A 23107-nucleotide genomic window follows, 5' to 3' on the forward strand; every position below is an offset into this window, starting at 1 on the left:
TATTGTTTTCTAAGTGTCTGCCAAATAAATGTAATGTAATGTAATGTAAGTTTTACTCTGTGCTTTTATCTCTTTATCTAATGTTTTTAATACTTTACCATTGTAAAACCCTTTGCATATTGCATGTTTAAAAAGCTGCTATATAAATAGGAAGGTTTACTTCCTAAGGTACACATAAATCATATAATTCACAAAACAAAAGACTATGAACATACTGGATATTATGACTAACACCTATAAATAAAAAACCGAACATTTACTGTAAATATATTCTAATATAGATTAATATTAACAAGGACTAATCGTTCTGTTGGGCAGCCATACAAAAATAAATAAATACATGTATAAATCAGACAGCTAATATAGACACAGAGTATTAAGTAAAATAATTATTGACAAACAGAAATACAGACATTGGAACTAAATGAAGTAAACACAGGGAAATAATTCAGATAACAGGAGCAAAGAAAGATTACAAAGAAACAATGAATGGATTAGTTATTAATCCTGATGACTAATATCTTCATAAAGAGGAATGCTATCAAAAGATTGAGGGAAGTAAAATAAGTTAAACCATATGCCTATATCATGGGGGACCACTTATTCTTACAAACAACATAATTCACCCCCAACACAGACAATTTTCCAGTTTTTCTTTTGAATTTTAAATGCACAATCATGCTCACGCTGCAGATTCAATACCAGACCAGGGACTTTCACTCCAGTGTCAACACCAATAGCCCCGCTGCAGGGCAATGTTCACTGCCTGAAAAACTTTTCCTTTCTAGTCCTCACACAGGTAAAGTACACCTGTGTTTGCCTGTTCCACTCAACGCCCTCTCCTGTCCCTTTTCATGTACAGGATGTCCACCAACGGAACAGTTGTCAGATTTCTTTAATTTACTGCTCAGACACTCTTCCAAATTCATCCACATACAGATCTGCATGGCCTGAATCAACTATGGGTACCCACACATCCAATCCATATGGCTTTCCTCTGTTATTGTATCCAGTGGAAAGGGCTGTGCTGTTACACCTGGCTGAGATGCCGGCAGTAAGACACCATAGGAATACCAAATGAAAGAGTGCACTGCACTCTTCTATGCTTTTTTGGAGGAAGGGGTGTATAGCACCTGCTTTCCTCTGGGGACCGAAGGGCTCCGTGTGGGTCGAACAGCGTACATTCACACGCTCACAGCAAAGCGAGCTGGAAACCTGGAGAGAAGAGTTTGAAGGGAGAGGAGCGGAGATGCATAGAAGCTTCTCAAGGAGTGCACAGACCTTATTTTTCTCTCACTCATCCTCTTTGTACTTATTAGAGAGTATCCTCTCACACCTTCTTTTTCCTCATCTCAATTTTTGAGTTAATTATTTAATTATTAACGTGCACAGGGAATGTGGAACTTCTTAGACTGAAGACGTACTTTCTGGGAGGACTGCAACTGCATGACTGTACTCAAGGATACTAAGATCTGTTGTTTTTTTTTCTTGCTGTAGCAGGAGGTAATCCTGCTACAGCAAGAAAAAAAAACAACAGATCTTAGTTTCAAAAAGTGATTTTGAGCACCGGGCACAAATGCAAAAGTGATTCTGGCAGTGTAACAAAAAAAATTTATAGCTAAAAAATTAAACATTAAACAATACACGTAAGTAATAATTTCAGTAGAATCTGTTGCCAGAGTAATTTACATTAGGTGGCTATAAAATTTGCATACATGAAAGCTTGGTCTCTACATTACGGGAAAGTCCAAATTTTAAAGTAACTGACAATTATTGAACATTACAAGCAGTGTACGCTGATGGCAAGGTACATCAGGTACAAAAATTGGGTAGAAAAATCTTTGTATGAGTGAAGCGGATGGCACATTCAATTCCATGGGCAATCCAGAGGTTTTTTACCCATGAAAAAAGACTTAAATGTGAAGAAAAATGACAAGACAAAACAATCTATCCACACATTTTGTTGAGATCCTTATGTAAAGGAACATGTAATACTTCATACGAGCAACTAGAATGATCTCTCATGTGTTTATCTCACTTGTTTTCCACAGTCTTATTAATGTTTGGGAACCAACGTGTATCAGGTGTCACTGCTTCAAGGCCATGACGCCAAGCCGACTTGTGGCACGATAGCAGGCACCTGGTCATCACGAGACGTAGAGAGGACCACCCAGATGAAGTAACCAGCAGGGAACACTGCCCAGGGAGTGGGATGATCTTCGACGTACAGGAAGATACAGTAACTGGTGGCTATGCTCCATGGATGGAAAATTGCATAAAGGGTTTCAGCCAAATGTTGGCTATAAAGGTACATGTTAGGTTCTCGTGGACTGCTCTCGAGATGCTCTTCCTGTGTTGCATGTTGGAAAATAAATTGTCATTGGACCTACTGCTGCCATCTCATTTTTGGGGTTCCTGGAGTCTGTCCCTGGGGTGCTGGTCCCCACATCATAGTCTATATAGCCAGGGCGTCTGCAATTGGATAGCTGCTGGCTCTGATAGGTTTATATTGTTCCATAGTCCAGGATTGCAGGTGCCCGGTGTTGGACATGTAAAAGACACTGCCTTTATCCACAAAGCACAGCAAGGCTGCCCTCTAGGGGTGAGAAAGGAGCTAGCACATCATTCTCTAATTTTCTCGCGGAAGTAATCTCAGGAACAACACTGAGCTGCCCCTCTAAACTGGTATTAATGTTAAATGTCCCTTTCCATGTATTTACAAATACAAGCTTCATGCACCAAATACATTTTAAGTGGGATTCCTGAATCGTCAGAGGTTGGCGTTACTGATTTTACCCCAAAAAGAAGACAGCACTACAAATATACATCAACACAGCACTTTATATTACATTGTAAATACAGTACATTGGACATTTATAACGTAACAAATTTAAAAGTGAAGCAGCATTATTTTAAGTGGGAATGGGAAATTCTTGGTCACAAGACCTTAAAAAAAGCTAACGCCTCCAACAAAAAAACAAATGTATCAAAAAGCAACAAATAACGGCTCAGTTCTTGGAGAAGAAGAATTCCCCTGAGACACACAGAGACACGAGGGCTTGTTCCACAGGGGCCTCCTTTCGCTGCAGTCAGTACAGCACTCTTATTGTTCCCGCTTTCCTCCTCCGCTCCACGAGCCTGTAAACCTGAGCTTCCAGGTGACTGGAGAGCGGCTCTCCGTTTCCACGGACGCAGTCCCGCGCGACGCTCGGAGGGGGCTCGGCTCGGCGCGCAGGCCAGCGGTCATCCGGGGAGCCCTATTTCCGGAAGCGCTTGAAGAGCGGGTGGATGTTCTTGGCGTTGCAGGAGGCCCGGCTGCCGCGCGCGGTCTGGTACTCCATGTAGACCGTGTCGTCGGCCCCGGACATGGAGCTCATGGTGCCCGCGCGACGCGAGAACTGCGAGGGGGCGAGAGGCACGGGGGGAGAAAGAAAATAAAAATAAAAACCAGAAAGGAAAAAAAAAATCAATGAATCATTGAGATGAGGCAGAACTTGATAACAACGAATTTCGCATTTTCCATGACGGTAATTCAGCCTAAAGAATAAAATCTGTCCCCAGTGGTGCTGCTGGGTAAGCCCTGGTCCCTGGCAAAGACACTCTGCTGGTGTCAGGCAGAGAGAAGGGGCTGGCTGATGCCCAGGAGAAAAGCTACCTTGGCTGGGGCTGTAATTCCCCTAACATGTCAGCCACATATTCTCCACATAGTGTTGATGTATTGCACATGTGAAAACACAGTAGATGCTTTAAAATATGCATGACAGAGCCATTGTTATTCTGTCACTTGTGGGAGGCATGTTGATACCATCAGATGCAGGCCTGGAAATAGTCACAAGTTTTCTTGCATCTGAATTATACTTCTCTCTCCCATTCTTTTAGATGACCAAAGGGCTGACTACGCCTGTTGGTGGGGCTGTATTTGGCGGCCAGGTCAATGGTTGAATACACTTGCTAAGCTTAGGATACAGTTGCAGCTTAGTATTAGGGATGTGCTTTTGGCACACATTTTCTTATTGGTTGATAAGAAAATGATATATACAGGGGCACAAAAATAATCCACCTACACGAGGACTTTTAGATTACCGCCAGGTGCCAACAGGTGAAATTTACTGCCCGCCGTTCCAGTGTGAGTAGCGCTCCAGAACAGAGCATTAAGGACAACGGATCGGATCATTAGTCTGTACCTGCTGTCTGCTGCTGCCGCCCACCTCCCCCATCGTCACCTCCTCCTCGGCATCCAGGTCTGAGGCTGCCAGGACCTTCTGCAGGAGCTGCTGCTGCTCCTCCCTGGAGGAGAACATCAGGTCCTCCTCCTCCATACCTGCCAGCTTGGTGATCACCTGGAGCCACGGCAACAGGAAAAGAAAGATTAGACGGGCCGAGGAGGAAAGTGGAAAGTGGAGGCTGTCAGACAGAGGAGGTTAGAGGATAAATCTGTTAGGTCTGAGGATGGTGAAACCGAATCACCTTGAAGCTGTAGCCCTGGTCCACCAGAAACCTCTGTCTCTTGGTGGAGTAGGCCATCTCCTGGGTGTCTTGGGAGACCAGCGAGTAGAAGTAGGCGTTGTACTCCTCTGCAACCATTCCTGGGAGAAGCAGAAGGGTTCAGCAGTGGTAATGGGACCCATAGCTATCCCTGATCACTAGAGTAAGCCTGCTCACTAGCGTGAGCCTGATCACTAGCGTTACCTTTCTTGGCGCGAAGCACTCTGCCCAACCTCTGGGCCTCCTGTCTGCGGGAGCCCCCGTGGGAGGAGATCTGGATCAAAACGTTCGCCTCGGGCAGGTCGAAGGACGTGTCTCCCACCTGGTGAAGAAGGATGAGGGGGACAGAGATAAACACCATGAACCATGGAAACCCCTGTAAACGACTGTGTCATAGGAATGTAAATACATGACCAGATTACCTTAGAGATAAAGATGGTGTTGATCTTGGGGTTGTGCTTGAAGTTCTGCAGGATCTGCATGCGCTCACCCTGGGAGGTGGGACCATAGATGTAGGGCCTTTGGGAAGGATGGCGAGACATAATTCACATGCCCTCAGAATGACAATGACATCATTCATCATACAAATAATGAAACGCCGACAGTATGACCTTGCTGGATTAATTCCAATATTGGCCCATCTCCCAAGAGTAGAAATGTTAACAATGTTTATTTGGTTCAGCAGTCCATCACTTTGGTCAAAGGTAAGCAATGAGAGTCAACTGAGGACTTCCCTGCAGCTAAACTTCAAAATAATTTTTCAGCTCTTTACATCCATTTCCTACCCTACCCTGTCCTAGTCCCAGACCCATACCCTGAGAGGTCCAGGGAAACTCACTTGTTCAGACGAATGGCATACTCTTTAAGTGCAAAGACGTTGTCGGCGAAGACCATGATCTTGTCGTTGCGCCGCTCGTGGAAGCGAATGAGGAACTGGCAGGCGCGGAACTTGTTGGGGTTCATCGTGTACAGCAGGATGCGCTTTTTCGTCTTGATCGCCACGTACTCCCGATAAAACTCCGGGGACATCGGGCACCACACCTGAGAGAGCAGACGGAAGGGAATGGAGGAAAATTAAGGGAAAAAAAAAAAAACAGTGACAGCAAAATCATCATACTTTTAACTCTTTAGACCCCAGTAAAATCCTACAGATTACCAAGCAAGGGACAATCTGTCCCTGAAATTTATCAGGAATCCTCAGGTATACTTTCAAATTTTACCAGCATCTACAGAGTATACTAAAAACTAAAGTATTTGACATGTACACATTTGACCCAGGTCTTCATCTTTGGAAATGCGCTACATCAGACTCACCTCAGCACACTGCACTTTGGCAATGTAGCCATTGTTCTGCAGCTCCATCCAGTTAGCCTCGTAAAGCTTGGGCCCGATCAGAAAGTTAAGGTCCACGATTTTGTCATCCTCTCGCACCAGGGTGGCCGTCAGGCCCAGCTTGCAGTGAGCCTGCACGATCGTCAGCACCCGCCGAAACATCCGTGCTGTAGGGAGGGGACGGATGAAGAGGGTGTCACGGGGGGGGGGGGGGGGGCAGCGTAATAGAGAGAAAGAGAGCCAGTGGGAAGCAGGTCAAGTGCTCAAAGTTATTACAGCTGAAAAACGTCTTGGTGTTTTGAGTGTTGTCTTCCATAAGCAACTCACCAGGGATGGTGTGCACCTCGTCAAGGATAATGAGACCCCACTCTTGGCTCCGCATCCACTCCATGACGCGCTCGGCCTCCCACGAGCGCTTGGTGGTGTGGCCCAGCATGGAGTAGGTGCTGATGGCCACCGAGCAGCCGATGGGCTTGTCCTTGGCGTCGGACGTGAAGCGGCATATCTGGCTGTCGTCGATGGTGGACCACATCTTAAACTGGGCCTTCCACTGCTCCACAGAGACGGAGGAGTTCCCCAGCACCAGGCAGCGCTTCCGCACTGTACAGGCTGCCGTAACACCCACCAGAGACTTACCAGCACCTGGGGAATGAACAGAGACACACATACTCACAGATACTCATACATGCCTAGATTTACTATTCAGCACACCCATCTAAAAATAAATAAAATAAACTTCTGTGACAGAAGCCAAAAAGGCATTGATCAAAGTCTCAATGCCTCTAAATCACAGCAAGGCTACAAGTGGATATTCATTCCAGTCCTCATTCAATCTTTGACCTTATTTTTTTTTAAAGTATACAGTGAAAATAAAAATACCAAGGCACAAAAGGACTACTCTCGTACTTTAGGTATTCTCCGTTTTTCTTCATCTTTTGGAAACAGAGAATTAGCGCAATACACTGACTACCATAAACACATGCACAACCAATTATAGAAAAATCCAAGAGAAATAATGCTTCATAAAAACAATCAAGAGGACACTGTATCCACATTAAAATGTAAATATACAGTTGTGTATATACACATGTAAGCGTTCTCTACTTGATTTGACTTGTGTAAATCACACTTACATGCATTCATTTAGAATAGAATCTACTGTCCATTGATATGAGACACCTACTAGGCTACTAGGCTGAGACCTGCCTTTGCAACAAGGCAAATTAAGCTCTTTGCTGCAACACAGATAACACAAGATTCCAAATAAGATTGAGATCAAGATAGCAGATTCAGTGACACAAACCTAAACTATACTGACATTGCAAAAGAGGAGGCCATGAAGAAGGACCAGAGTCCCTCAATCAGCACGAATAACCAGCCATAAGGTCAGCTGTTTAACTAAATACAAAGGACATCACGCATGCAGTTAACCAGCTGGACCTCGTCTTCAGTCAGATCTCAATCAGACCGACTAAACATAACAACCTCAAGTCACCAATGATCAGAGAGCACAAGATAATCGCGCTTAATCGTTAACTAAAGACACAGCCTTAACACCAGCAAAACAAAGAAGGATTGTAAACAACAATGCTAAAATAAACACAAAAGTTTATTTAACCATTGTTTCCTGCAGCGTTGACAGTACTCCCAATTACCATCAACAAGTGAAGAGGAAAAACCCCAACTCAGAGCGCGGAAGACAAGGTGCCGTTTGGACTCACCGCAGGGCAGCACGATCACCCCCGAGCGCGCTCTGCCGTTGCCGAACATCTTGCGCAGGCTCTTCTCCTGATAGGGCCGCAGGACGGCGGTGGGCTTCAGGTCCATGTTGATGTCGGGGTTCACCGTGTCATTGCGGAAGTCGTACTCCGCCAGCAGGGGGTACTCCAGCTGGATGCAGCGTTTCTGCAGCTCCTCGATCATCTCCTGGGGAAGACGGACACCGGATTCAGTGGGCGACGGCGAGATATTTAAACCTCTCTACTACGCTATAACTGCTTTTTAGTAATGCTTAATGATTCCCCCAATAGTGTAACTGTAGGCCTGTTCCATAGTTGCGGCTACTCAATAGACATCAATACACCCAGTGGTTATTCATCAATACACACTCATTTTGCTTTTCTACCAGTAGGTGGTGTCAACTGTTTAACCCTCACTCCCATCCCATTTAATTATCCCTGGCCTGCGTTAGTCTGACTTCACCTGTCTGATCTCAAAGGACACAGTCTGAGTCTCCTCTTCCTCCTCCTCTTCTTTGTCCATCTGCTCATAGTAGCTGAAGATGTCCTCAGGGACCTCAGTCCCAGAGCGCTGTCCATCAGCTCCCTGCGATGTGGAGGGGCCTCCGTTGTCCTGCACCGACTTAGAAATCTGCCAGACATGAAGAGAAGACGACTAAGCCTTCTGCCTACAGCGCTACAGCACACAGGCAGTTTCCTATACTGTGCACTGTCCCAGTAAGCCACTTCAGGCAATGGGGTGGTGGGGTGGTTAATGGCCTTTCTGTGTTTGGCCCCGGGCCTTTGCTGCTAGCGGCTGTATATTTATAGTTCGTTGCGATGTCACGCAGACAGACGCACCGCTGGCTTGCTAGAGATGACCTCCGTGATGAGCTCGGTGTCATCCCCATCTGCGGTGCGAAGACGACACTCTCGAATCACACTGTCCTGCAGGAGCCGCTGGATCACCTCAGGAAATGTGCTCTCCACAAAGTACCTGTCCCAAACGGAGAACATTTAAGCACACGAATGAACAAACCCTATTGAAAGACAAATTCAGTGTGTTCCTAAACATATATAGAAACAAAATAAGATACCTGTTGTGCTTCAGTACGAGTTTCACCTTCCCATAGCTTACAGTGCAGAGCTAGGAGAGAGAAAATTCCTTAGTGTCACAGGCTCAGTATGCATCACACAGTTAGGGTATCACTACAGGACAACTTGATTGAATTTACATTTTTTTATATTAAGTATGCATACAACTGGAAGACATTCAAGTCCAGTATCCTACTCATGAATATACAGTACAAGTGCCCTGCCTGAGATATGAACCTGAAAACTTATATAAGTAAGAACTGTTGGTATCAGGCAAAAAAAAAGCTATTAAAAAATCTTACTTGAATAAAACAGGCCTGATAAAGAAACAGCATTGGTTCTGTTTGGATTTTAGGTATGACCATTTTAAAAATGTGATTTTGATTGTGCAGCATCATTGGCCACCAGTGTTGCCTCACCTTGATGAACTGCACGATGCCTTCGGGTACAGAGGTCTTGCTAAGTTTCTGCAGGTACTCTATGATGTCAGAGGTCTGTAGGCCGACGCTGACCGCTGCGTACAGGGAGTAGGCGGTGAGCTTGTACTCGTGGACGTGTGTCGGGCGGCACACGGGCTCAGCAATAGCCACCAGGAAATCCTGTGCATACTTATACACCGGTGAAAACGCCTCCAGGAAGATGTGGCCATCAGGAGCCTGGGAGTGGGGGGTTAAATCAATATTGGCTTACACAAAATTTGCAATACATTTAGGGCTGCATCAGCTGATTGCAGAAAATATATACTGACTTGAAGTTTGACACTGATTAATCACTACAATAATTTAAGATACAAAAACATCAATCAATGAATGAGAGCTGCTAATCTCTTTGGGGAAATGATTGGAGAAGCACGGATGTAGCTGATAAATGGGTTCCCTTTTCTAAACATAATTATTTGCTCAAATGAAAACCTAACAGCACTTCACAACGAAAGCCAATCTAAAAAAATGTCCAAGTCACTGCAGCCAACCACCATAAATCAAGAATGATCATTTAGGGTATTCAAACTGATCTCAGAGGCCATACTTTAATATTCCCTAAAATGGAACATACATGAACAGAACTAAGCATACCTGACTGTCGGATGTAGCTGTAGTCTACCATGGCTACTGATATTTGTGCACAAAAAAGACGACGTATTAAGTTGCCAGCTACACTTTTGCAGACTGCAAAGAGTGATTGGGACAGTTAAAGCTAGCTGCGGTATAGGTTTCCAACTTACCACCCAGAGAGGCCGGGAGGTGTGATCATTTTTTAGGAGCATCTGTAAGCGATAGTCCTTCGCCCCATACTCATCCGTTTTAGTGCTGGATTCATCCACTTGCTTCCCTGCAGCTGCCGGTATGGACTCCTGAGGCTCGCTGCCCAATGGCTCTTCATCGTCTTCCTCATCCTCGTAGGGCCGCTTCTTTGACTTCTTCTTCTCTAACACCCCATGTGTGAATTGGTAAAAGAGTGTTTGCATCACTTACCGTTACAAGGTCAATGTTCTTTCTTTTGCTCTAACGTTACGGCAACATTGCCCGACTAACTTATCTAGCATTAACGTTATCTAATGTGTTCACGTTTTGGTATCATACCCACACTGAAGCCAGCTAGTGAACCAAGAATCACATAAAATCTAGCTAGCATTAACAACTAACATTAACTTTATGATGACACTAGCGAAAGACGTGAAATGTAGAATAACTGCATCTAGTTATGTCAGGAGGTTGGCTGGCACAATAAAAGTAACGTTAAAAAGTTGAAGACGTTTGGACCGAGTGCAAACACCAGTTAGCATAATTTGAAGAGCTATGTGTTAATATTTCAGTGGTGTCAATTAATCAAGCCCATTAAAAGACGTAACATTAACACGAGCTGCGTATCGTGGTTAACGAATTTAACATTCGCTAAGGACCAACCTGTTTCAGTCGGGCTGAATTACATTATGATTGGTACGCAGAAACGACGTTAGCCAACTAGGCAGACGTAGGCTAAGTTAGCTAGCTCTAATTCGGTAGCTGAATTAGCCATTTGTTAATCATCGTCTTGCCAACGTTAAACTAGCTAACCCAGAATGATTTGAACTTACCCCGGTCTCCCCTGTCCTTTTTTACCATGGCGGCGCACTCTCTGCCTAGTCAAATTTAGCTAAATGATGTCTCTCAAAACTCCTCTAGTGACGTCCATGCCTCCGGCTACTGTGGTCTTCTTCTTCACAGTTTTTGGCTGTCGCCCAACATTGGTGCATTACCGCCACCTACTTGGCTGGAGTGTAACCCAAAGAAACCCCTCCCGCCCAATTTCAACTAAACCAGCAATCAGTATCTTAACAGAAAAGCAACTACACTACAACATAAATAACTAATTATACACCCTCCTAACTAGTCCCGTTTCCCTAAGGAAGTGAAACAGATGTCTGTACACCACATTTTCCCATTTCATCTCCAACATTGCACCCAGTTTTAAACCCCAAATGACATGTTTCCTCAGGGCACTAGATAGCATCTCCCTCTGCCTCACATATTTATCACACTCCTCAAAAACACGGGACACTGACTCCCACTCCAGGCAGTAATCACACAACCCTGTTGGATGTTTATCCATAATTTTCAATGTCCCATATGCCCCAATCTCATCCTGGATATCATGGCTTCCTCCTTCCTATCCCTTCCAGACAAGCTCCCCTTCTCCACCTGTCTCTGTATTGCATAAAGGTGTCCACCCCTGCCCTCTTTGTCGCACTCTTCCTGCCACCTCGTCTATAGCCTTTTGCTTCCTCCTTACCCAGTGAGACCTCCAGATCCAGCACCGCCCTCCCTAGTGCCCGTTTAGCTAAATAGTCAGCCCCCTCATTCCCCTCCACCCCTACAAGAGCCGGCACCCAGAGAAACTTTACCCATACCCCACCTCGCTGAACTCTGAGAAGGGTGTGCAGTATCTCATAAACCAAATCCTGTCTGCTCTTTCAATGGAAAGTTTTCAGAGACATCAACGGCGAACTAGAATCTGAGCACATAACCACCCGATCCAGGCGCACATCCTCCACCCACTGTAAGGCCCATAGTATTGCCACCAACTCCACTGTAAACACTGCCACGTGGTCTGTCACCCGCCTACTCTTTCCCAACTTAAATTCCGGAATGCAAAAGGCAGTCCCTGCACGCTTATCGTATGACATCACCTCATCCACCAGGCCACCACTCTTTCTGCCCTTATTCACCCTCTCCATGAGCTGCATGTCCACTTCAGGTTGACCCAATATGCTACTGTGCTCAGACCGTGAACAGTAGAAAAAAGGGTCTGACCAGAAGTGTTGCCAACTCTCGCGAGACACATGAGCAAATTTGCCAAACAAGCATCCTGATTTTTAAAAGAACTATTTATTTATTTATTTAAATATTGTGTAAATATTACATTGATAGGCCAAACTGAGATATGAAACAGTGTAACAACATCAGTAGGTGACAGAACTGCGGGGCGTACTTCCATAACAAAAAATAAAAATAAAATAAAAGCCTTAAATAAATCTACAACCAAAAAAGGAAAAGGAGAAATATATATAATTTCAATGCGCCTACAGTTTTTCACGGAATGACTGACGTTTTACCAAGAAGGCATATAAGTTTAATGTCGTCATCCAGTAATGATGTTTATAACATCTTAAATGTCGACATCTTAGGCACATAACGTCATTAATACAATTAATTTAGTGCTTTCCAAAACTTCCCATAAATTATTTAGGGAATATATTTTTCTAGACCATTAGCTCGCTACAGTTCCCATTCCCCATTCCAAACCTTTGAGATATACAAGAACCAAACACAGTGGTGGAAGAGGCCCATGAGGCTAGGGGCAAAGCGGTGGTGCTTCATCTTCTAGTTAGGGTTTTATAGCGGTTTGACATTACCACCACCAACTAGAAACGAGTGTGGATCGGGATTCTACCAATCTATCTAAAAAAAAGAAAGAAAAAAAAAGAATTCCACTCAGGGCGATTAAGAAGGGAACATATGTTACGAGAATACACAAATCTAGAGATTTGTGCAGTTAGGACAAGGTATCTCTCTTTCCCCATTTCTCCTAAATCTAAAGAAGTGCAGTTTAAAATAACTGAGGAGATCTATCCCTCTAAGGAGTTTTTGAGGCTGAAATTTAATTTTGTCTTTAGAAATTTCTGTAACTGTAACAAGGAGAGTGAAACAACAGAATATCTGTTCTACAACAGTGACAAGGTTCAAACCCTTTGGTCCTCTTTCCGTATGTGGATCCAATAAAAAATATATAGTATTACCACTGATCCTTCTTGATAACATATCATTTGGTATCTTCATGGTGAATTGAAAGGTAGAATATATGATAAACAATCTTATTATTTTGGCTAAATTCTTTATTCACAAATGTAGCTTATGTCTCCAATATTTTAAAGGACTTGTCATTATTCTCTAAATCTTTAAAGATTGTCAAAAGTAAACAAGACCAAAAATAATTATTTCTCTTTTCTAAATATAAACTTGTGTGACCCCAGTCTTTTGTGTTTTAATTGTTTCAAAATTTGTATACAATAATAATAATAATAATAATAATAATAACAATAACAATAATAATAATGCATGCCCAGACTTCATATTTTGTACATTGAAGCAATTGTAAAGCCCTTAATTATTGTGCATTTCTAATCTTTCAATAAATAAAAAACCTACCTCAAAAAAAAAAAAAAAAAAAACTAGGTCCTGTTTATTTACTGTGTTTATTAAGCACTTGGATACAAATGAATAACATTTATGCGCTGAATTTCTTTGTAACACCTCTCAGTTCATAATTTATCCCCATATCTCATATATTATTTTCTAAAACGTCTCTCTCTAAATTAAGGGGTGGCGCAGAGCTGTGCAACAGAGGAAGAAGCGGGCTGAACCAATCTGCGTACACAACGCATTTCCTGACGTCATCGTAAAACGCCCTCAACTCTTTCAAAAAGGAGGAAAAAGAAGCCAGAGGAGGCATTTCGAGTCGGAGGGAAACGATTTGTGCAGATCAGAGAAATCATGACTAACCAACTTTGCAAGCTATTTGTTGGCGGGCTGAACGTACAGACCACGAACGATGGACTTCGGCAGCATTTTGAGCAGTACGGCCAGCTTACCGACTGCGTGGTAGTTCAGAATCAGCAGTTACAGCGGTCCCGTTGTTTCGGCTTTGTGACCTACTCGACTGCCGAGGAGGCCGATGCAGCAATGGCCGCCAGGCCACATGTTGTGGACGGAAACAACGTGGAGTTGAAAAGAGCCGTGGCGCGGGAAGACGCCGGGAGACCTGAGGCCCTGGCCAAAGTAAAGAAGATATTCATCGGAGGTCTTAAAGATGATGTAGAAGACGAACATCTTCATGAATATTTCTCCCAGTACGGCGTTATAGAGAAGGCCGAAGTAATCAGCGACAAACAGACCGGCAAGAAACGCGGATTCGGCTTTGTCTACTTCGAAGATAACGACTCTGCCGACAAAGCGGTGGTTCTTAAATACCACACCATCAATGGACACAAAGTGGAGGTGAAGAAAGCCCTAACCAAGCAGGAGATGCAGGCTGCTGGGGGACGAGGCGGCAGGGGGAGAGGCGGGCGAGGAATGGGAAGGCCACAAAATGGCTACGGCGGCGGAAGAGGTGGATACAACAGCTATGGAGGCGGCTACGGAGGCAATGATGGCGGATATGGCGGCGGCTACGGTGGAGGGTATGGTAGCCAAGGCGGCTACGGAGGTGGTTATGGAGACCAAATGGGTGGCGGTTACGGCAACGGTAACGGCTACAATGATTTCGGCGATGATTACGGTCAGCAGTCTTCCGGCTATGGAGCAATGAAAGGGGGGAATTACTCCGGCCGAAGCAGCGCACCATACTCTCGTGGCGGTAGTGGTGGCTACGGCAGGGGTGGCTACGGCGGCTATTAAGATGGTGCACTCCTTTTTGGTCGATTGAAATGTCCACATACACAATTCGGGACTTTTTATGGACCTTGTAGAATACAGAACTGATCAATTGCATATTCGTGAGGGCGCTGGCGGGTGATGCTCATATTGTGGACTGCTGCGGCAGTTGAAAGCATTGTCGCTTTCGGCTTAATGCAGCTAACTGTGTATATGGCCCAGCGCATTCGCCGACCCCTCCCCCCCTCTTCGTCATCACCAGTATGAGGCTGCGTCTGTTCTTTAATATTGGACATCAATCTTATCTCTCTGTAATGCCATGAAAATGTAACGTTAGTTTGATTCAGTCGAAGTATTTTAGTTTTGTATTTTTAACTGACAGCTGAGAAGTTTAGCAAACATGTAATTTAGTCATCATTACCATGCTAACTAGTGTCCTCCGTTGCTACATGAAACTCAGGGGTATTGGTGAAGTGTGTTAAAGCAGTTCAGCATATGCTTGAGCATTTTTCTGTAACGATCGATTGCGGAAGCTAAGTTATTGTGGAGGAGAGTACTCCCAGCTGTTAATTGAATTTCCTTTTTATAATTTAAATGTAACGTTTCATTGCTGTTTTTTTTAAGACCCGTGCTGTTCATACTGTGAATCAATGCAGTTTTGTGGAATGTTTTAGTCCATTTTAATTGAATCTTGTAAACCACATTTTGCTTGTAATAAACTTTTTAATGTTTGACAGCATTGACTTCGTTTATGTATTTGATTTCGGGCAATGGGAACTTGTTTTCTTGATAATTGATTTGGTATCGCATTCATTGTGCGGTTTGTGGGTAATGCTTTGCTTGTTTAGGAGTTCATTTGAGAATCCGTAGTTTTGTATTTGAACACAATTCCCTTTAATAGTCGCTGGATAGAAACTATATACCATATTTTGCCAAAAATCTTACGGTTTTAAATTGCTTTTGGGTTTAACGAAGCAATTAATGTGCGTACGTATAATGTATTTTTAATTGTACTTTCCCTTCAACACATGCCATTATTAGCGAAACTCGGACCAGGGGAAATGGTGACAGTCCCAGGCCTGTACTGTAAACTTTCAATAAAACCTTTCACTCAAACTACACGTTTTATATATTTTGGGACTATGTGTATTGAAAATTGTATAGAAAACATGACACGTTTCATTCAGTAGCTAAAAATACCTAAATTAAATTTTTGTAGATTAGAGTACTCTTGTTCAATTCAACCAATTTCCATTTAATAGAATTGGTCGTTTAAATTAAACTGAAGTTTTTCAGGCTAGATATCGGTGGCAAATTGCCGTTAACTATTTGATTTACGATTAAGTTTATATTTTCAGAGGAGTTTGTACTACAATGGGATACCATGCCGGTGATCTTCCCGCATAATGTTTTAGCAGTGGTTCTCAAACTCTGTTCTGAGGGACCACGTGTATGGCAGGTTTTTGTTCCAAGCACAATCCCTGAAAAAAATGATACATTTATCAAGCTATTTTCTTAATTGGGCATTTATGTTTGGAGGGATTCATTTCCCTCTTAAACCACAATGTTAGAAATTGCTATGCATGCTATGAATAACAAAAATCCCATGTTCACATTGTGCTATATTGGAATGAATACTAGCATGCTCAGGGGTCCCTTAGGACAGATTTCTGAGAATCCGCACTATGCCGGTACCGACACTGGTCCGTAGTCGTCATAAATGTACACACTGGAGGGGGCGTTTGCCTGTGACAGACAGCAAGTTTAAGCCAATGGTTTGTCATGTCGAAAACACTGGTAGGGTGGGAGTCTCAAAGTTAAAGGCACGCCTCTCCGCCATTTCTTATCCTGTAGTACGCGTTTCGTGCCGCCATTTCGAGCAGTGCAGAACCGGATACCTTAAGTATCGGTGTTTGACTATTCCAGATTTAGCAAACGTTAAACGTTAGATACGTAAAATGGAAAATCAACTTTGCAAGCTTTTTGTTGGCGGGTTAAATGTACAGACCACCGACGAAGGTCTTCGTAAACACTTCGAACAGTATGGTGTCTTAACTGATTGCGTTGTTGTTCAAAACCAGCAGCTCAAGCGCTCTCGCTGTTTCGGGTTTGTAACCTACTCTACTGCAGAGGAGGCAGACGCCGCAATGGCCGCAAGGCCACATCTTTTAGATGGCAACAACGTGGAGCTGAAAAGAGCAGTTGCTAGAGAGGACGCGGGGAAACCAGAGGCACTTGCTAAGGTAAAGAAAATATTTATTGGGGGGCTCAAGGAGGACGTAGAAAACGAACATCTCAACGAGTATTTCTCCCAGTTTGGTGCCATTGAGAAGGCCGAAGTCATTAGCGACAAACAAACCGGTAAGAAACGTGGATTCGGCTTTGTCTACTTTGAAGACAATGATTCGGCCGACAAAGCGGTCGTACTCAAATTTCACACGATCAACGGACATAAAGTGGAGGTGAAGAAAGCCCTAACCAAACAGGAGATGCAGGCTGCTGGAGGCCGAGGAGGTAGGGGGAGAGGCGGGCGAGGAATGGGAAGGTCTCAAAATGGCTACGGTGGGGGAAGAGGAGGTGGTTACAACAGCTATGGCGGCGGCTATGGTGGCAACGATGGCGGCTACGGAGGAGGCTACGGCGGTGGTTATGGCGGTGGTTACGGGGGAGGCTATGGTGACCAAATGGGCGGCTACGGAGGCGGGAACGGCTACAGTGACTTTGGAAGCGGGTATGGCCAGCAGTCCTCTGGCTATGGTCCAATGAAAGGTAATTACTCGGGCAGAAGCAGCGCGCCTTACTCCCGAGGCGGTGGTGGCTACGGCCGGGGAGGTTATGGAGGCTCATATTAAGGACCCCAAGCAGTCCCACACAGAGCAGCTCCATCCCGTAGCCAAATGCAAACCGACCACATTGTTTTCCCGCTTATAAATTAGAATACTGGAGCCGTGCTAATTTGTCACGGCATTGACTGGAACACTGTGAACCCCAACACGTGGTTCAGACAGGAGCCCCCATAATTCCAGGCTGGCCCAAACAGGTAGGGAAATCCTTACCAACAAGCCTGACCATACAATGGCCACCTCCATATAGCAATCCTCAACTACAGAGCTCTAGGAGGCAAATGTCGTCGCTCGTCATTTCCAAATAAACTAGGCCGCATTCCTGACAAGGTTTAGGACTATTCCTCTGGATTCTTATTTTGCTTTAATTTTTAAGGGTGGGGGACTTTATAAATGTTGCAGTTTACTGTATTCTTCCCAGACATATTGTCCTTAACGTAATTTAGTTGAGATTAGATGTTTGCTTGTTAGTGTAGGTCTGTTAATTTTTCCTTCAGTTAATGTATTTTGTAACTTAATTGCTTTTCTTTTAAATATCTGTATCTAAGTTTATCAAGTGTTTTTCCTGGGACCCATGTTTTTTCAGTAGTTAAGTAGTCAATTGCAGTGAACTTGATTTAGTCCTTAGTTCTGCATTTAATTAGGTAGCAACTAGTTTTGTGACAACTGGAGCTATCTATTAAAGTAATCGTATTACGACTTAACCCAGCAAATGCCAAAGTATTCATGAATAAATTGATGCCTGTAGTTGTATTTGGTCAAAATGGAAAATTATGACGCAGCACATATAAGGACTAGGTCACACTTCTCAAAGTATTTTAGGTTCACTGCCTTTGTTACTAAACCAGAACTAAAAAAAAAAAACGTTCTCGTGCTTGACCTGTGGTTGACTCCCAATTAGTGTGAATGTTAAAAAATAGTAAAGTAGTTAACGTTACCATGGACATTGTTATAGTTGTTACAGTGAAATGTTTTTCACCTATCCAGGGTTCAGAAGACAGGTTTTATCTGAACTCTACTAAGTTTTTCTATTTTTTCAGTAAAAATCATTAAAAACAAAGGACTCCAGCACCATAAATGAAACTGACCTTTATATTTGTCTCATGTATTCCTGGTACACAGATTAATCTCTTAATATTGTTTCTTTCAAATACCGGTAAACTGTATGTATTCAATTAAATAAAACTTTTTACTCAGAAGTTATTTTATTTGAGGAAATGAGCCTTATGGGGTGCTTTGAGTTATTAAACAGTTTTCTTCAGTGTAAATAAAGTGTTTTTGCATTCTACTCCCTAGAATAAAGTGAAGCAAATACAGAGCACGCCTGGTATCAGGGTTTGTGCTTCATGCACCTGTTTGCTGGTCTTCTGGCTCTTGTGTGTTTAACATTGTTATATTCATTTATTCGTATGGGATTTGAGTAATCCCTTTCTCCCCAAGGAAATCTACATCTGTAAGTAGGTATACAAGTATTTCGGATTTGTATCAAACGTGTAAAATACCACCTATGCAAACACACACACATCAAAGATTGTGTACTGTTTTTCACTTGCTAAACCTATTTTAGAGCTCTGTTCCAGTACTTTTAGTGTACAAAAAATCTGGATCTATACCTTAGCTGTGTCCTCTGCATCATGGGAATCTCCAGGGGTACTCCAGAGCTGTAGAAACCCTGCTGAAAATCCATAGGATATGCGCCTCAGGTTTGTAGCAAAACTTTATACACAAGCCATTGCATTAATATTAAGTGTATCTCGACCTTGATACAAATCCTGTTAGACGGGTAGTACTGCGTAGTCAGTATTTGTTCAGGTTGATGTAATAAATGCATGCAACTGAATATTAATACATTGACTAATACCTTGAAATCGGCAAGTTAAATTTTTTTCCTGTAAATTGGACATAAATGGCATAACCTTTCACCCTGTAAATAAAGTTAAAGGCATTTGAATAATTTAAGTTGAGTAGTGTGCTAAACTCTTCAAGCCTAGATGTATATGATTTTCAGAACTGTTTTATAACCCATATTCCAGACAGTTTTAAGGAAGTCATACCGGAGTGTGGGGCTTAGAGTTCCTGTTTACTTGATGCTTTAGCTCCAGATTTTAATGCCACCAAATTACCAAGGAGAACAGCGTTTATAAGCAAGGTTTGTGACTTCAGTTATTCATCCTACACTTGTCACTTTCTCCCCCTTCCCTCATCAGAATGGTGTTTTGCTTTTGGGTGTTTGTAGGACTTGGCATTGTATTGATAGTTCATAGCATAAATTGGAATAGTGCTGCCCATTAAATTTTTTTACATGTAGCTTTAGCCTCTGCTTCAGTATTGAATTCAGTTTTGCACATAAACTTTAACATTTTTCATGCACTGCGGAGTAACAGGTCTGTATTTGGATTGGAGACCGTTCAATTTTGCTTCAGAGAAGAGCAGTTGTGCACATCCCAGACTGGTCAGGGGTTCATCTTGCATTTTGCGTTCCTCCCATCCCAAATCAACTGATTCTATATATTGCCTCGTCTTCACTTAAGGTTCAAAGAGATGGCTTGCTCACCTATTATCCGCCACATTAGCAGTAACTGTACTAAATTATCAATTTGGTTGTGTGATTGATACAATTCAAATTGATTTCTGTCCAAAAAGATATTAGTTTCAGGCTGCAGAAGACCAGGCATTACAATAGATACAGTTGCACAACCAGTGCCATGAATCATTTTTGTCAGCTTACAGTTTTTAAAGCCATCTCTTTCTTTTTCCCTCCCCAGAATTCGCAAAGCAGATGGATTTTAACAAATTCTTGCTTTTAAGTCCTATCTGATGAGGAGAGGATCTGCTGAGAAGACTAACCCTGATGGATGATGTGCAGAAGACTGGATGCCTTACCATGGGCCTTGATGAGGTGAGCAGGAGAGATTGTTTTCTGTTCACAAAAGGGGAAGTCATACATCAGTGATGCACACACTACCTGTTTTCTTGTACCAGGGTCCACACACAGGTTGAGTAGTATTCTAGATATAAACTCTTTGCACAGAATTTTCTTTATGCTGTGCACATTGAATATCATGGTAAAGAAAATCTGAATATACCCATATTCTGGAGGAGACATGAGCTGTTAGATTTGACGGTATAACCTAGACCAAAATTATCACTGGAATGGTGTTATACTGTGTTGATGTAAAATCAAGGTAGGTAACAAAATTGAAACATGTTTTGTGATTGAACAATTGAATTTATTTTTGTGGCAGAAATATGTTCCAGGACAAAGTTAGGTGTGCCACTGGTAAATGTGTAGTCTTATTTAATTTAAGAAACCATCTGGTACTTTTGGAATGGTATGAAGGGAAATTATAAAAAAAAAAATTCTGAATAAAAAAAAAAAAAAATGGCAGTGTACTGTGCAAATGGAAACTGGCACATGCCAGGTGTAAGCGTTGGTAGCTGTTACATTGTTCAGGGTCACAAAACATTTGTACACCTCAAGCTCCTACCCCACCACTAAAGACCATGTGAAAAGCCTGACCAACATGCATGTGTGTGCGGTAAAGAAAAGATTTCCTTGGGACCAATGTAATTTCGATTTTTAGACCGTTGGGGTGCACCTGGGGTCGTTGCATGAAATCAGTTTCACAAATTCAGGCTTCAATTTGGCTGGATTGCATTTTTATTTGAGCCAACTAGGAACTTTCATATGTGAGCTTTAAAAGTATGCAAGATGCCAATTACAAATAGGTAAAAGGGGTATTTAAATGTAAGGAAGTTGAGTGATCCTAGAGTGGCATAACTGTCTGGAAATAAATGGACTTGGTCTTGGCTACCAGGCAGAGCAAAGGAGACTCAATGTAGAAATGTAGATGTAGAAACTAAATAAATGATCACTGAGCATGTCAGGATGGAATTCCAGCCTGCATAATTGCGGGTTTAGACCTAGTGTATACAACTATTCTATTCACAGATGCTTGTAAATTGGGTATGTATGCTGAAATATTTGATCAGAACTAAATCTGATGGTGTGCCTTTGAGGATTTTTTGTGGATGTGGTACTGCTCTGCACTGGCTGTGGAAAGTGTTTTAATGTGTCACAATATATGGATTTTGATGATGCGTTTTGTTTTCATTCCTCTTCCCCTTCATGAGGGAATTGTGGTGGTGGAGGTATTTGCATTTGATCATAATTGGGGGCCCGATCTACCTTTATGGTTATGACCAAAGTATTCTTAACCTTCTGATGTGAAGTATGGCACTCAAGCTGGTCAGTGTGACACTGCAGTCTAGGCATTTGACCGTGTCTTGTGCCAAGGTGAGTGCATTAATGGGTGGTGGCACATCATTTGAACTAAAGTTGCTGGATGTCTTATCTGAAAATAGGAGTCGTCAGAAAATGCAATTACAACCTCTTTGTCAGAAACGATGATAGACATCCATCTTTGCTAAACTTTACAAGGCAAACGGATTACGATTTTAATGCAAAATGTATATATTACGCGTAATCTTGGTTGGTGTTTCTGGTTCACGTGTGGGCACCGCTTGCTATCTTTGCTGAAATAAATTCCCACGGCTAGGTCAGCGTTTGCTGCATGCCGCATTTGGCCGACAGAAGATTAGCCGTATCCTATTCTGCGGCTGCGCGTAATAAACTACTGCTTATGTCCTCGAGCAGCAGGTCTGCCGGCTGCGTCAGCGATTGCATCAGTCTGCTAAGTTAACCGCGGCAAAGGAATCGCGGGAGCATTTCTTTCCACCCAGTCCGAAATCTGCTTCATGTCGTCCTTCGTCGTCCGGTTCAAAATGTATAAACATGAATTAAGCAAATATGAACAGGGTAAATTCATAACATGATATTTCTGTACACACCATTGAGATTATAGGAATAAACTATAAATGATAACCGTTGCTTATTGTTTTGTACAATGTACTAAATGGGACGTCATAAATGATTGGGAAGCTAACTATAGCTTACGTTACCCCCCGACGGGACCCCAGCGTGCTAAATCTTGCATGGTAGATCGCTGTATTTATTATGAAAATCAATACTAATCTGAAAGAACTGCATACTGAAATGTGTAAATTAGTCATTTAGCAAAATCTTGGATTATGTGTTGAATTTTGGAGGCTTTTACTTTTGTATATAACGTGGGGCAATTGTACGTGGCCAGGTGTAAAATAACTGCATTTCCATGTAAGCTTCACCATTGAAACCAATGTCTAGATTACTGAATTTTGAAGGAAACTGAAACGGTCGTGAAATTTTGCTGTTGAAGAGTTCACTTCCTTTTGGCTCCACAAGGGGGAACTAAATGCATTGTATATGTAAAGCGGAAACGTGCTTTACATATAAATGCCTACTCCCATTCAGAAAATCCAAAATAACGCTTAGCGGCTGCATAAAAGCAAATTTCGGGTTTAACCGAAAACACTGATCGTGATGATCCAGTTAACAGAAACCATTTTTCCTCCCTCAACAGGGTCTCGGGACTCTCCTGATTCCAGTCCTGACGATGCTTTTGCTCGCGCCTGGAGCAGTGGCTATTTTCAAAATGCTCGCGAGCGACGAACAGCACAGGAGAAACCAGATCAAATGCACCCTGGAGAAATAACTTGGTGATATCGTAGGAGTTATGTTGAATTTTTTTTCTTGGCTTTTTGTATTGGGGTACAAAATTAATAAACTTACCTTGGAGTCAAACGTGTTGCGTTTCCTTTAACTTGCACAATAATACATTCCTTC

At 42.8% G+C, this 23107-nt stretch overlaps 3 protein-coding genes across 4 annotated transcripts; 2 read left to right on the forward strand and 1 right to left on the reverse strand.

Moving 5' to 3' along the window:
* Window positions 1-2821: 2821 nt before the first annotated feature.
* On the reverse strand, window positions 2822-10928 carry ercc3 (excision repair cross-complementation group 3). Its single transcript, XM_035408410.1, has 15 exons — window positions 10705-10928; window positions 9853-10055; window positions 9050-9286; window positions 8633-8682; window positions 8397-8532; window positions 8020-8187; window positions 7539-7743; window positions 6145-6459; window positions 5800-5984; window positions 5324-5526; window positions 4908-5004; window positions 4690-4807; window positions 4468-4586; window positions 4185-4340; window positions 2822-3398 (listed from the first exon to the last, which is right to left on the reverse strand). The coding sequence occupies exons 1-15, from the start codon at window positions 10730-10732 to the stop codon at window positions 3258-3260; spliced, it is 2361 nt and encodes a 786-aa protein (XP_035264301.1). The 5' UTR covers window positions 10733-10928; the 3' UTR covers window positions 2822-3257.
* Window positions 10929-13588: 2660 nt separating this feature from the next.
* LOC118222665 (heterogeneous nuclear ribonucleoprotein A0-like) lies at window positions 13589-15278 on the forward strand. Its single transcript, XM_035408422.1, has one exon. It carries the CDS (start codon window positions 13661-13663, stop codon window positions 14561-14563), a length of 903 nt encoding a protein of 300 aa, XP_035264313.1. The 5' UTR covers window positions 13589-13660; the 3' UTR covers window positions 14564-15278.
* Window positions 15279-16372: 1094 nt separating this feature from the next.
* LOC118222666 (heterogeneous nuclear ribonucleoprotein A0-like) lies at window positions 16373-23065 on the forward strand. Of its 2 annotated transcripts, XM_035408424.1 has the most exons (3): window positions 16373-17308; window positions 20148-20281; window positions 22845-23065. In XM_035408424.1, exons 1-2 carry the CDS (start codon window positions 16498-16500, stop codon window positions 20198-20200), a joined length of 864 nt encoding a protein of 287 aa, XP_035264315.1. In that variant the 5' UTR covers window positions 16373-16497; the 3' UTR covers window positions 20201-20281; window positions 22845-23065. The 2 variants fall into 2 exon arrangements, with proteins under 2 accessions (XP_035264315.1, XP_035264314.1); XM_035408423.1 differs by having other exon boundaries at window positions 16373-20281.
* The last annotated feature ends 42 nt before the right edge of the window (window positions 23066-23107 follow it).

This window comes from Anguilla anguilla, chromosome 3 (assembly GCF_013347855.1).
Source record: "Anguilla anguilla isolate fAngAng1 chromosome 3, fAngAng1.pri, whole genome shotgun sequence".
Lineage (NCBI taxonomy): Eukaryota > Metazoa > Chordata > Actinopteri > Anguilliformes > Anguillidae > Anguilla > Anguilla anguilla.

Excerpts from the sequence above, each read along its gene's own strand:
- ercc3 (XM_035408410.1), bottom strand. The coding sequence starts at position 10,732 with ATGGTAAAAAAGGACAGGGGAGACCGGG. Across the intron at positions 9,287-9,852 it reads CCTCCCGGCCTCTCTGGGTG|GCTCCTGATGGCCACATCTT; the intron begins GTAAGTTGGAAA and ends CCCCACTCCCAG. Across the intron at positions 5,985-6,144 it reads CGAGGTGCACACCATCCCTG|CACGGATGTTTCGGCGGGTG; the intron begins GTGAGTTGCTTA and ends CCCTCCCTACAG.
- LOC118222665 (XM_035408422.1), top strand. The coding sequence starts at position 13,661 with ATGACTAACCAACTTTGCAAGCTATTTGTTGGCGGGCTGAACGTACAG.
- LOC118222666 (XM_035408423.1), top strand. The coding sequence starts at position 16,498 with ATGGAAAATCAACTTTGCAAGCTTTTTGTTGGCGGGTTAAATGTACAG.